Raw genomic sequence first — 14,063 nt, 5'->3', positions numbered from 1 at the left:
TCATCAAGAGGGAATTGGCTGGTTCTATGGAGAGATTTTAAAAATACATTAAGTTAAAAAAATCTAATTGCAGCATATACACAAATTCCCATTTGTGTAAAAAGGGGAATATATTCTTGGGTGCACACATCTATATGTAGAGAACATTTCTGGATAGTTATACAGTAATTCACTAATATAGGGTACCTCTGAAGACCAAGACTAGGAGAGTCATAAGAGTAAGAAAACTTCCTCATCTCTGCCCTTCCATACTCAACGTTTCCTTATATCTGCCTTTCTCTACCGTCTGAAATTTTTCCTGAGTATGTATTACTTTTATAATGTAAAATACTTAATGGAAAAGAAAACTATCACATTCTACTCATCTAACTTCATACTAGCTGAAGCTAAAGCAAACACAATAGATGTCTAACATACACACTTATTGATCATCCTCTAGCCTACTTTCTGCCAGGGCTGTTTTAGGTAATGAGAATATAATGAAGAACAGGTGGTCTTTAAAGCAGAAATAAAGGAAATAAGAATACCATTTTGCAGGCCCCCAACTCAGCTCCATCCCAAGTTCCATAAAAAGGTATTCTTAGTCATGATTCTAGAATAAAGATTGTGATTAGCAAATGCTGTGGTGTTAGTGACCCTTTTAAGACAAGGTGTTGACTCTGTTAAATCCTTGACAAGACTCTTTTCCAAGGAAAGCTGTCAGGGTTGGGTTAGATCTCGAGGCATCAATCATCTACAGGAAAGATGAGCCAGCCACAGCAGTCACATCTCCTTACCAGGGCTCAGTCCCCTTTCAGTGTTTCCTCCCCTGTTCTTGACCTCACAGCTGGGCTGTCTTTACCTGGCACCTCTGGTTGGTATCTCAGAAGTGGGGGGCTTACTTCCCCCTGGACCATTAACTCTGACCCTCAATGGGGAGTAGTGGCCTGACTATTGCTGGCTCAATCTCCTCATCAGGTCTAGATTCTTAGTACAATATTATTCATAATTTCGTTATTAAAACAGTTTATAAATAGGAAGACACTTACTTCCCTTTCCTTATTTCCCATGAAAAGATAATTACAATAATATTCCTTAGGAATATCACAAACAATAATTCTTTATTGTCTTACGCCTATTTGGCCAAAAGTAGATAAAGCTAACACACATAAAAATAAAAGTTATACTTTTGTGTGTGTGTGTGTGTGGTACGTGGGCCTCTCACTGTTGTGGCCTCTCCCGTTGTGGAGCACAGGCTCCGCACGTGCAGGCTCAGCGGCCGTGGCTCACGGGCCTAGCCGCTCCGCAGCATGTGGGATCTTCCTGGACCAGGGCACGAACCCGTGTCCCCTGCATCGGCAGGCGGACTCTCAACCACTGCGCCACCAGGGAAGCCCAAGTTATACTTTTAAAACCTGTCAAACACTTAAAATGTATGCATTACCTGAAAGAATCTCTTAACAATCATCTAGTGGACTACTGATCCCACATTTTATGCTACTTATCTCAGCCTCCTAAAGCAGAGGTCTAATGAAAGCATCAAGGGCACACAATACAGGACTCTGGAGAAAGAAGTTGGAGCACCATACATTATTTGAATGGAGCTAATGGTGACAGAAAATGAGAAAGAGGAAGTGGTCCAATATGCCACCTTGAAACACAGAGCATGGTTAAATTTATAGAAACCATGTATACAATATTCTGTCACAATATAAAGTTAATGCCTTCCCTACCACCCGGATACCACCTCTCCTGGATCAAGACAAACAATATGATCCATGGTAGCACTTCTTGTTCTTTCTTTAGATTAAAAAAAAAAAAAAAAAAAAAAAGTAGAAATCCTGCACAGTGCCAGCAAAACTTACATCCTGGGGTACACACAAAGATTGTCTATAATTAAGAAACAGATAGGCAAAAGAAACTCTTAATGATGCAATTATAGCTATCCAACTGAACATTAAGAGGAGAAAAAGCATTCATGTCCTATTGTAAGCCCAAGAGAACTTCTAGACCTCAATACTGTGTTAAACTAATAATAAGTTCCATTCAGCTCAAAAAAGATTTCAGTGCTACATGTGGTTTTTAGTTAACTGAAGTGAGTCTGTGGATACAACATTCATAGTATTCCTCTTTGGCAGGTTATTTACCCTCCTGCTACCAATGTTGATATGTGTTAAAATTAAATGATTCACCATCACTGATTTCTACTGTCAGACCTAAGAGTCACCTAGCTCTGACTTGAATGGAAATGAGAATGTAAAAGTGAAAATGGTCTGAGAGAATGACAGCCTCTCTTGAAGGGCAGGTGAAGGTTCAGTGACCTCTGGGCACTCTAGTCCATTCTGGTGAATCACTGCTTTGGGAAGCGAAAGACCCTGTGGCTCATAAAATCTGATGATATTAAGAAGAGGGAAGGAATTCACACTTAGAATTCAGGGTCACTGCTAGAAATACAACTTTAAAAATTCAAGGGTAAGGAAAAATACCATATTTAAAAATGAATTACTAATGTTTTTTTTCTTTAAAAGTATTGGAAAAAGCCATATCATACAGATGTTCATTACTTATTCAATGTACACCATTGAGAGATAAATAGAACTGTTAGAATACAGAAATGCCAAGGGTAATTCAACTACTGCAATGTAAGTGTGGCATAACTGATTCGCCATGACATACAATTTTCTAAAAGCTATTCTGTTAGAAGGCAATAAATGAGTGCAGAAATGATTTACACTCTTCCAAAACATGGTTATTATTCAGTATTTTATTTTTAAAAATATATACACCCTATACTGTTATGTTTATTCTCTAGAGTATAATAAAAACATAATTGAATTTGATGAAAAATAGACTTGATTCTAAATGTAGCATACAGCACATACAGCTCTCCCTTATTTTATCCCCTGTGAAGATCAATGGTCACTTGAGGTGGTTTTGCTCTAGGTTTGTTTTAATATATGGGCAATAAAATATTTTTAATTTAAAAATTATATCCTTATATTCCATGTCATATTTTCTTTTTAATACTAACATCTGAATTTTGACCTAAATAACAATTTATGAATGCAAAGTACAGTATTTTAATCATTGTTTTACTTCTCAATATGATTTCTTATTGACCAGGTAGGACAGGAAATTAACTGTAGATGGTTTAGCAAATAAAAATGAAGCAGTCTATAACAAAAGCATCAGAGCTCAGTGACTTGTTTGTTTGTTTGTTTGATCTTTTTTTTTTTTTTTTTGGCCGTGCCTTGCGGCATGTGGGATCTTAGTTCCCCAACCAGGGATTGAACCTATCCCTCCTGCAGTGGAAGCACAGAGTCTTAACCACTGGACTGCCAGGGAAGTCCCTCAGTGACTTGTTTTGATGGCGCCTCAAGGTCATTATGAACAAAGAAGGTTACTTTTTAGAAAATATTTAAAATTTGTTTTAATATAACCACCTCTCTCTATATATGTATAACTGAATCACTTTGCTGTACATTTGAAACTAACACATTGTAAATCAACTATACTTCAATTAAAAAAATTTTTTTAGTATCAGTGAAAAAAATAATAACCATCTTTAGAATATAGATAAGTGACTTGTTAATCTATTCAAACTAACACTCTTTTCATTTATAAGTTCCTTTGGGTTAGAAACTGTTTCATGAAATATATAAATATATAATATATATAAATTAAATAAATACATAATTACTCTGAAGTTTAATATAGTAATTTTATATTTACATGTACAATATAAATTATAATATACACTCTCTATAGTGTGGTTAAGTCTCATATATATGCTATTTTTTAAAAAGACACACACACACACATAGACATATAAATTAAGGGCAGATACAAATTAAAAATAAGAGGCTTAATTCTCCCTGTTGAAAATAAGGGAAAAGGTTTCCCTCGTTTCCCATTTCTTAAAGTATTTACCTTAGAAACTTGCAAATGTAAGGACTTTTTCATCTCTTTAAAAATGTATCCCTTGGAAGACTAGATAGACCTTTTGTCAGCTTTCTCAGCCAGGACTGTCTTTCTCAAGAACCTGGGAATCATCTTTTCAAAATACAAACACCAAAGGAGATAGCCCCCCTATATCCCTGTTCCTGTGAAGAGTAGGAGCCTAACTTCAGTGGGTGCCTTGATCCAATTTGCAACACTGCTTCTTGTCATAAAAATATAAGAAGTTTGCTTCTCCTCAGGATGAAGCCAAGTAGCTAACACAGGTGTTCTTTAATCATGGTAAAGTTAGGATGAACCATGTGTGAAAAAATGGGTTGTCAAATCCTCTATTTGAAGGCTAGTTATGAGACAGGAAGAAAGGGGGGGCAGGGCACAACCACTAAAAGAATGATACAACCATTAAGAAAAACAGGATACCACAAAAACCAGTTAGAACCTACTAGGCCCAAGATGGCAGAAGATTCGACTTCTAGTAGACCTTGAGCCTCATTATACACTCATTGTAATACATTAGCATACACTAAATGATACACCCACAGGCACCGTAACAGTTCTGAGGCCAACCATAAAAGGCCAAAAAGTGGGCGGTGGCCCAATTCCTGGAAATATCCACCCCTTCCCCAAAATACCTGTAATAATCCTCCCACTCATTAGCCTATGAAACTACCCAGCCCATAAAAACTAACCACCCCATATTTTGGGGCTGCTCTCGCCTCCTGAGAGGGCCCACACTCTGTCTATGGAGTGTGGATCTCTCTAAATAAACCTGCTTTCACTTTACTGTGGCTAACTCCTGAATTCTTTCCTGCGTGAAGCCAAGGATCCTCACTTGACAGCCTGTCCCAGGGACTTGGGACTCACCCGAGACCTGGGACATGACCATCCTCTCACGCCCCATTTTTTCCTATAAGTTATTGTCGATCTTGAAAACATGTATGTAATGGGTGTACCTACTAGACTATATAAAGGGCTGTGCGTGGTTCCTTTCTGTCTTTGCAATCTCTTAGCAGATCGCCTGGGATGCTTATTACAGTTTGGTTTAATTCCTATTGAATAACAGAAGTGTTTTCTTTCTCTTTTGCCTTTGTGGAGGGGATTTCTGGGATGGGAGAAGATTTTGTTTTTAATTATAATTCTGCAACAATATGCTACCTTTTGGTTTTTTGTTTGTTTTCTGTTTTTTAAAATTTTTATTGGAGTATAGGTTATCTTTTGAATTTAAGTTATTTATGCCCATTGTTATGATGAAAAATTAACTGTATTCTCATATTAAACATGAGGAAAAAATTGCAAGAAAACTTCACTTGCTTGGTTCAGTTCCTTTGACAAGCCAATATAACTATATTTTAAATTTTCAAAAAGGAGATACTATATGTCATTCAATAATAGAAATTTTTACTGTGGTGTGCATATTTGTCACCCACATTGATAGGGATAGAGTAGGATAGTTACATAGGTAGTTGTAGAAGTCCCAGTAGGGGATTATAGATAGAGAGGGAAACCTAGGGAACGTTGGGAGATCACTGTAAGTTAACAGTCGCTCAAGAAAGCTATCGAAATGTTGTGGAACGAAGCAGGCTTGCTTAACTATAAAGTCATAAATAAAAGCACGAGATACACCCCAGGTCATTAAGTGAAAGAGAAAAAATGAGGCCTGCATTCTGCTGGTTGAGTTCAACAAGATAATGATCCTTAGGACCAAGGACAGGAATTTAAGGGAAAGGTGACATTCCAAAGTAGGAGACCCTCATTATATGGAAACCTGACATGATTCAACATATTTTAGTATATATTACCACCCTTCTGCTGATTTGAATAAGTGCCGTGACAGTCCTAGTTTGGCCTCATGGGTCAAATACTCTCCTGCCCGATAAGGAGGAGGTAGTGATGTAAGCCTGATGAGGAAGAATGAGGAAGAAGGTGGTCTTTTCCCCCTGTCCCACTTTCCTTTGATTATAAAAATGTAGCCCGCTTAATCCTTGGGGCAGAGCCCCCTCACTTGTCTGCTTGCATCTCTCACAAGCTTCCTATATTAATAAATCTACTTGTTGCCTATCACTTTGCCTCTTGCTGAATTCCTTCTGTGCTGAGACACAAAGAACCTGAGCCTCAGTAAGTCCAGACACGAGGTGAGTGATTCTAATTAAAACACCATGGGTTCAAGTCCCAATTTGGGTTTAGGCTGGGTTCAAGTCCCGGCCCGTGAGTTCAAGTTACAATCTGAGTTACACGGTTTCAACATGAGATGAATTATTAGAATCTTTGACCAAAAGGATTGAAATAAGTGAACTGACTCTAGGGTCGAAATGCATATGAAGACAAACTCCTTTCTATCAGAGAATATGTATTAATGGAAATCTGCTTAACTGTCCCTGCTTCCCCCAGTGTTTAGAAACACTAATTTTGGAGTAGATGATAAAGACTAACCTGGCATAGGTGGACTCCCTAGCCTCCTAAGTAAGTGAGGAGACTTCAAATGACAAACATTACATAAAAATAATTTAATGTTCTGCTTTCAGCAATTCAAGCAATCCATGGCCTTATACTATGATCTTATTTTAATATCTTAATTCCAAAATTTTAAGTTCTGTGCTTATCCATCAAATGAGAATATTTAACTCTAAACCTATTAGTGAAAATGCAGGCCATCAATACTGGCAAACTAAGAAATCATGAACAGTTTAGGGGAGCAGAATTTGCCACCCTAAAATATGTCTCTTTGGCATATTAAATTATTTTAAGCTGGTTGTTTTCTAAGAAACACACACATGGTAAACACTCTGAAAACCAAGCACGAGCTACCCTTTTGTTAGAAACATTCACATTTATAAGGAAAATCTCCATTTGTAAGGGTGTCTCCCTCACTGTACCAGGCAGAGGAAGATCTCTAGAAACTCTTATCAGTGGAGACGGTACTGACTTAAATCTGCATAACAACCTTACCCTTGTTTACTGTGCTTTTCCTGGTAACTTCCCAAGACACTCTACCCACCCTCAACATCCTGTTTTGCCGTTAGCTGAGAATGGTATTTAAGGTGAGGATTTTGCCCATTTTGGCCAGCTACTCAGTTTTCCTGGTTCTCTCCCATGCATACAGGTTATTACACTTTTGTTTGATTTTCTCCTGTTAATCTGTCTCATGTCAATTTAATTCTTAGATTACTCAAAAGAACCTAGAAGGGTAGAGGAAAACTTCCTCCTCCCAACAAGAGTAATTCAACAAACTTTATCTATTTGAAGGCAATGCCTATATTTTTTAGCCTTATTTAAAGTAGTAATCAGATAAGGAAAATCATGTTATATTCTAGAGGGGAGGGTCTAATTAATTTTTTTTCAGGAAAGTTAATGATAATTAAAACCTAAAATTTTCTTAAGAGCAGGAAACACTAAAATTAGACTAGATAAAAGTTCCTGTAAATGAAACATGAAACCAACTTGTTTTAAAATTAGCAATATTTACCTTATGGCATTTTGTTCTATCTTTTCATCAATGTCACTGAAGATCTGCTTAAACTCCAAGTCTCCAGGAAATGAATTTAACAAACAGTGTAGGTCAAAAGAATTATGGGAATATTCATCTCCCCAATCCATCCTGAGGAATAAGAATAAAAAATGTCAGTTTCCCCAAAATGAAAGGAAAAAATCCCACCTCAAGTTGTGATATTAACTCCAAAATAAAAATGCCCATTTAGTGGCAAAATACAGCAGTAGAAGAAGTAGGGTATTATTAATCTAGGTAGATTATTTTATTATTTAAATTTCATGAGGTGTGACCTAATTTTCACACTTCTCTATGGTTTGAAAGCTGAAAAAAAGTCAGAGTACCTAAGCATCCTGCTGCTTCTCACTGTAACCAAGAGCTGCAAAGGAAATCGCGAAACCTCAGGGACCTGTGTGAACAAGAGTGGTTGCTTCAAGAATTCAGCAACTTCCGGGCTTCCCTGGTGGCGCAGTGGTTGAGAGTCCGCTTGCCGATGCAGGGGACACGGGTTCGTGCCCCGGTCCGGGAAGATCCCACATGCAGCGGAGCGGCTGGGCCCGTGAGCCATGGCCGCTGAGCCTGCGCGTCTGGAGCCTGTGCTCCGCAACGGGAGAGGCCACAACAGTGAGAGGCCCACATACCGCAAAAAAAAAAAAAAGAAAAAAAAAGAAAGAATTCAGCAACTTCCCTCCACTCGTCAACATATTGACCTAGTCATTGGAACCTCAGAGTTTTTTAGTCTCATCTCCTAGTCCTGTTTTATATGTGAAGAAGGTAAAATTTCCCTTGCGTTCTTCTACCACCCTTGTCAACCTAAATAGTGATATTGGACTAAAACTTAAATACAATACTCCTTCTAGAGATAAGCATTTTCCCACTACCAAAACTTCAATCATTCATTCCATATGTATTCACTGAATGCTTGATATATAACAGGCACTGCTAAAGAAGCTGGGGATATACCTGCAACAAGTCAAAGTCCCTGCCCTCATGGTGTATTTGATCTAGTGGGGAAGGTAGATTTTAAAAACACATAACCAGATATATTTTATAAAAGATTACATGATGAGAAGTGCTATGAGAACAAATACAGCAGGGCAATGAGATAGACTAAAAATGATACAGTTGGGGCAGAGTGTAAACTTTTTTTATTTAGAGGTACGTTATTTTTTGACATAAAATAGCAATCGGATGACTGATGGTATAAATGAATGAGAAATTTAAACATTAAATTGTAACACATATACATAGACTAAATATTAACAAGAGGCTTGGAAAAATGTGGTTTTAGTTTGGATACACCCAAAATATTTGAAATATTATCTAAAAAGTTTTGCAGAAGCTACAACACTAATAGGCACACTCATCCTTAATTATTTATTAATAAATGTAGGTAATTTATTATCATATAATAAAACAGCTAAAGATTTCTCATAGTTTCTATCTGGTACTTCAAAGAAGTTGTTTTGGAATACAGCTTTTATTCTTCCTAAGAGATATTACTTTAAGAGGAAAACATTCAACTAAAACATTTTAATATAGAAGTCCATGATATCACCAGACTTGTCATTTGAAACTCAATTAGTTCCAATATACCATTTTAAAATATCAAAATCCTCATACAGGGGCTTCCCTGGTGGTGCAGTGGTTGAGAATCTGCCTGCCAATGCAGGGGACACGGGTTCGAGCCCTGATCTGGGAAGATAACATATGCCGCGGAGCAACTAGGCCCGTGAGCCACAACTACTGACCCTGAGCATCTGGAGCTTGTGCTCCACAACAAGAGAGGCCACGACAGTGAGAGGCCCGCACACCGTGATGAAGAGTGGCCCCCGCTCGCCGCAACTAGAGAAAGCCCTCACACAGAAAGGAAGACCCAACACAGCCAAAAATAAATAAATAAATAAACAAACAAACAAATAAATAAATAAATAAAAATTTAAAAAAATCCTCATACATTTGGAGTCTCCTTTTAAAAATATTTTGCCATAAAAGGTTTAATTTTTCATTTGAAAACAAATATTTACCTATAATATACCATAATTAATATTATGAAATCAGGCAAAAAAATAAAATTGCCAAAACTATAAGCTAAGTGGTAGAAATTGCTATGTCCATCAGAAGTTATACTTCTTTAGGACAACAAAACCTCAATATTTCCATATACCAATGAGTTTGATATCTTCCTATCTTTCCAGTAGCTCACCTACTTACAGCTATTATCAGAACAGTCATTTCTGAACCCAATGGCCAATATTACTAATAATGAATTCAGTTTATGTATTTGCATATTTTTGAATCTTTTTGGGTAGTTCAACTTTTCAGGTGATGAGATATTCAAAAACTGTTGCAAGAAAATAAAATTTCACTTTTATAATGGAAAGATTTGAATGGCTGAGGGTTCTCGTAGAGAACTCAAACTTAGTAAATATTTTGTTTATAGCCTGCTTCCCTGTAATAAAACAAATTATATTATCAATATTCTGTTCAGAGTTGCCCCAATTTGTCGATATTGTAACGCCTCATTACTTCAGACTCCACATATTCAAACTAAAGAAAATATGTGTAGAAGTCAGCTTAAATATAATAGCAAACTAGTAATATGATTTGTTGTATATCTACTATGTATAAGGTAATTTATATACATCACCTTCCTTAATCTTCCTAATAACTCTACCAAACAGTTATTATCCTCATGTATAGGGGAGGGAACTTGGGCCCAAAGAAATGAACTAACATGTCCATGTTACATAGCTACCCAGTGGGTAGGGTATGAACCCAGACCTGTTTGGTTTTAAAACTTGAGGTTGCTGGACTCTTGATAAATGAATCAGTTACTGCATATAAAACATTGTAGAATGTAGAAATGATATTAAACAAAATATTAAAATGGTTATCTTTGGACAGACTGGATAGCTTATGGTTGATTTTTATTTTCTTCTTCATATTTAGCACTTTCCTATGTTTTGCAATAAGTACTTATTTTATATATAATTAGGAAAAGTAGTTTAAAAAGAAATTAGCTTTGCTCTCAGGATGTATATGATCTCTTATTTTATTGGGTTGGCCAAAAAGTTCGTTCGGGTTTTTGGTACGCTGCTATGGAAAAACCCGAACAAACTTTTTGGCCAACCCGATACACTTTCTATATGTCTTCATTTGAAACATCTTCCAACCTTAAAACTTCTCTCTTGCCAATTTGTATTTATAATTTCTTTCAAAGTCTGATTCAAACCTTACATAATTCCTAAATATCTCTCCACTGACCATTTCACCAAACTTTTTGTATTGTTTTGTGGTATTTGTGCTTACCAATGCTGTTAAAAGGAAATCTGTTGTTTTGTATCATTTCAATATTGAATGTGTGTGTTATGTCCTTCATTGAAATCAGCTCTGGGGTAAAACAATAATGGATAGAAACAGGTCAAACATTCAGATGGGGTTGGTGACCATGATTTTGAAGGATTCCCAATCTACATGGTTGCATGATTTTCTCTATTTAACCTCAGTAGAGAAGTTAATCAGTACATACAAAGACTGTCATTATAAAGGAATGCCATTTGATAACAATGATGGGGTACCAGAATGATGATGGTTCAGAGTTTTCATATGACTGGCATAGATCTGTGATGCTTCCATATGTATGATAAGATTTCAAAGTGGTGACGGACAAGAGAAGAGTCACCTTTACAGTGGTAGTAAAGTTTAAGATGCTGTGTGATAGGACAATAGAAAACTTGATGCGCAAACTATAATAAGGTGAGAAAATTAACCTGAGTGAATAGGGATACACAGGACCAACATGAAAAATAAAGGAGGGAGAGTACAGACTGTAGTAAGTGACGCTAAAGTTTGGATTTAGAAGTTTTCCCATCAGGATGGCAGTGATCCCTGCAGGACTGTGGTGAGAAAGAAGCACGCACTGAATGAGTATGAGCACAGACACCAAACTTCCCATTTCTTTACATGTATTTTGTGGGCCCACAGTGTGTCTGATCCTGTGCTGGGCATCATGAAGGAGCAGAGAGACTGAATGATTGAACAGTCTCTCCTCTCAAGGAACAGTAATAAGAACAGGACCATAAGAAAGGGAGCGAGTAGAAAGATCACTGCTATATTCTAAGTGAAACATAACTATGACCTCAACAACAGAAAAGTAAATTATTGAGGGACCAATGTAATCTGGGAAATACTTCAGTGGTATTTCAAAAAGATAGAATTACCTTTAAAAAATCTAAGGGGAAAAAGGAAGAGGCTATGAAGCTATGGATCAAGATATAGCTTTATATTCTGTTTATGTCCCTATAAATCGTCATCAGGGACACAATAATAATTTGACATAATGAATGAAGTCTCTTATCCTAATCCACGATCAATCAAAGATGGGAACTATAACTTTTTAAAGTATGATAACTTTGTTTTTGAAATTTCCATTCCCCAACCCTGTTTTTAAATGTTCATTCTCCTGTAATGTTTCTGATCACTTTTTGTATAAGATTAAAAAAACAGTGTTTAATATTTCAAACAAGTATTAGCAGCCAATCTAATATTAATTATTGCCTTTTAAAGACAAGTTATGTTTGAAGAATTATATCTAAGCCAAACATCTGTAGATCAAATTTCAGCCACAGGCAAATTATAACAGTTGAGTTATAAATTCCTAAGAACAATGACTATAATAAAATATGAAAATATTATAAGCACTGCCAGAAAACATTACAGTAAAGCAATAAAACTAATCATACCTTACGTGATCAAAAGAAAGCACACAAAAGTAATTTTGGACTCTCACTTGTCCCTTAACATATTTTAAAATGATACCTTTCTATCCTAAGGTCTCTTCTTCTTTATCTAAACACATACAATGGTTAGAGTTCTTATCTTATCTTTTTTCAGTTTCTTCAATAATAATAGTCCCGAGTGCCATTCTTCTTAAGACCAACATGATTAAAAAGGATTGAAAGATAGAAAAACCAACCCTTGGGAGGAAATCCACACAGAAATTTAGTTAGTAAAGGAAACATTTGGATCAAGTGATTTCTCCAGTGAGGAGGGTCTAATGCCTTTCATATCTATGGCTGGACTGTGGAATTAATGTGTCCACCAGTTCTAGCTCACCTGAAGTCCTACCATCCAATATCACTGTCTAGCCTAAAATAAACAGTTAATTAGCACAGTAAGTGGGGTATTCTGATTAATTAAAGATAATTATACATTCCACATATAACTGAACAAGTTTCAAAATGTTGCTCTATAATAAAATACATTTAACTCTAAACATCATTGAACCAAGAATCAAAAGATTTGAGTCCTGATCCTGGTCTGTCAATGCCTCTGTGACTCTGGGTGAGTCACTCAATCTGTCAAGAGGGATGGAGCTTATGTTCTTCATTTATAAAATGAGGTGAATGGATTTATTAGGCTCTGAGGTTTCTTCTAGCTATAAATTTGTTGTATTCTATAAAAATGGTAGGAGAAGGACATATTTATGAACCCCCCAAATTAACTTTTCCATGGACTATTTCGTTTGTCAATACCATCATTGTTCCTGTATCCTGGACTCTCAGAGCTATTTTTAATTCTTCCCTTTTCCCTTCTCCAGGACTGCCACGTGAAAAGCTAAAGTAGAATCTGTAGCTTAGCAAGAAATATTATGTGAAAAGAGGAAACGTGAGGCAGGAAGACGTTCTCTTATGGTAATAGGTAGATGCCCTGTACTGATGCTCCATTCTCCAAACTGCACCTCCCTAAAATATTCTAAAAAGCTATCAGCCCATATTTCTGGGTTCCTTTGAATTGACACACTCTTTATTCAACAAAAGATGTCTGAGATGAACTGAGTTTGGGCATTATGCTTCCACAAGGAAAAAGGTGACATTACAGCCATCATGTATCCTTGAGCTATTATTCTTGGTATCTTTCATATTATTTGTATTATTCTTTGTATTTCTTGTTTGGTTTGAGTTGCTGATTTGATTAAAAAAAAAAAAAAAAAAGCAAACTGAAATTTGAACCATGTAGTCATTCTTAAATCTGGACCAGCCTTTTCTTCTGGCCTGGTTCATTTTAACTTTTCCATCCATATTTAGTCACAAAGTAGTCTTCTCATATCATTCACAAAGTCCTGCCAACTTTATATAATTCAAAATTTAACTTTTACTAAATCTTGACAATTTTATGTAGTTATAAAGTTGTACAAAAGAATTATTATTTTACCTCTCATATATGTTGGCTTGTTTACTGCCATATATATTTAACAGCTTTCCCCAGAACCATTATAAATTTCATTCATTATGAAGCCTATATAATTTCCAAAAAAAAAATTTTTTAAGGCTAGATCTTCCCCTGTGATATTTCAGAGTTGCCAAAATTTTCTTTTTATCAATTACTGAGAGTTGAAATTTTAATGTTCTAGCCTCCCCTAAAGACTGAGAAACAACTCAAATGGATCTCCATTTGTTGACAGTCATTTCAAATACCTAATACATTAAAGTCTTATATTAGGAAATAATGAACTTGTTTTATTCAATTTATACTGCTATGCTTTCTACTAATTATTTTGGAAGTTCTGATTATTATAATTATATGAGCTATAATATTGATATACATCCAATAAGTACTCATATTAACATACTACAACTAT

The 14,063-nt window shown here is 36.0% G+C and overlaps 1 protein-coding gene across 1 annotated transcript in view; it reads right to left on the bottom strand.

Annotated features, from left to right (window-relative positions):
* The window catches only part of KIAA0825, a gene marked incomplete at both ends in the record, with an annotated part of 341,894 nt that extends 334,364 nt beyond the window's left edge, over nt 1–7,530 (bottom strand). Inside the window, one exon of the mRNA XM_079701596.1 lies at nt 7,400–7,530. Coding sequence (XP_079557722.1) covers nt 7,400–7,530 — 131 coding nt within the window. The remainder of the gene's footprint in view (nt 1–7,399) is intronic.
* Nucleotides 7,531–14,063: the final 6,533 nt, after the last annotated feature.

The sequence above is a fragment of the Hyperoodon ampullatus genome, assembly GCF_949752795.1.
Source record: "Hyperoodon ampullatus genome assembly, chromosome: 4".
Taxonomy (NCBI): Eukaryota; Metazoa; Chordata; class Mammalia; order Artiodactyla; family Ziphiidae; genus Hyperoodon; species Hyperoodon ampullatus.
The sequence above is the reverse complement of the archived record's forward strand: the minus strand, read 5'-3'. Positions and strand labels throughout refer to the sequence as shown.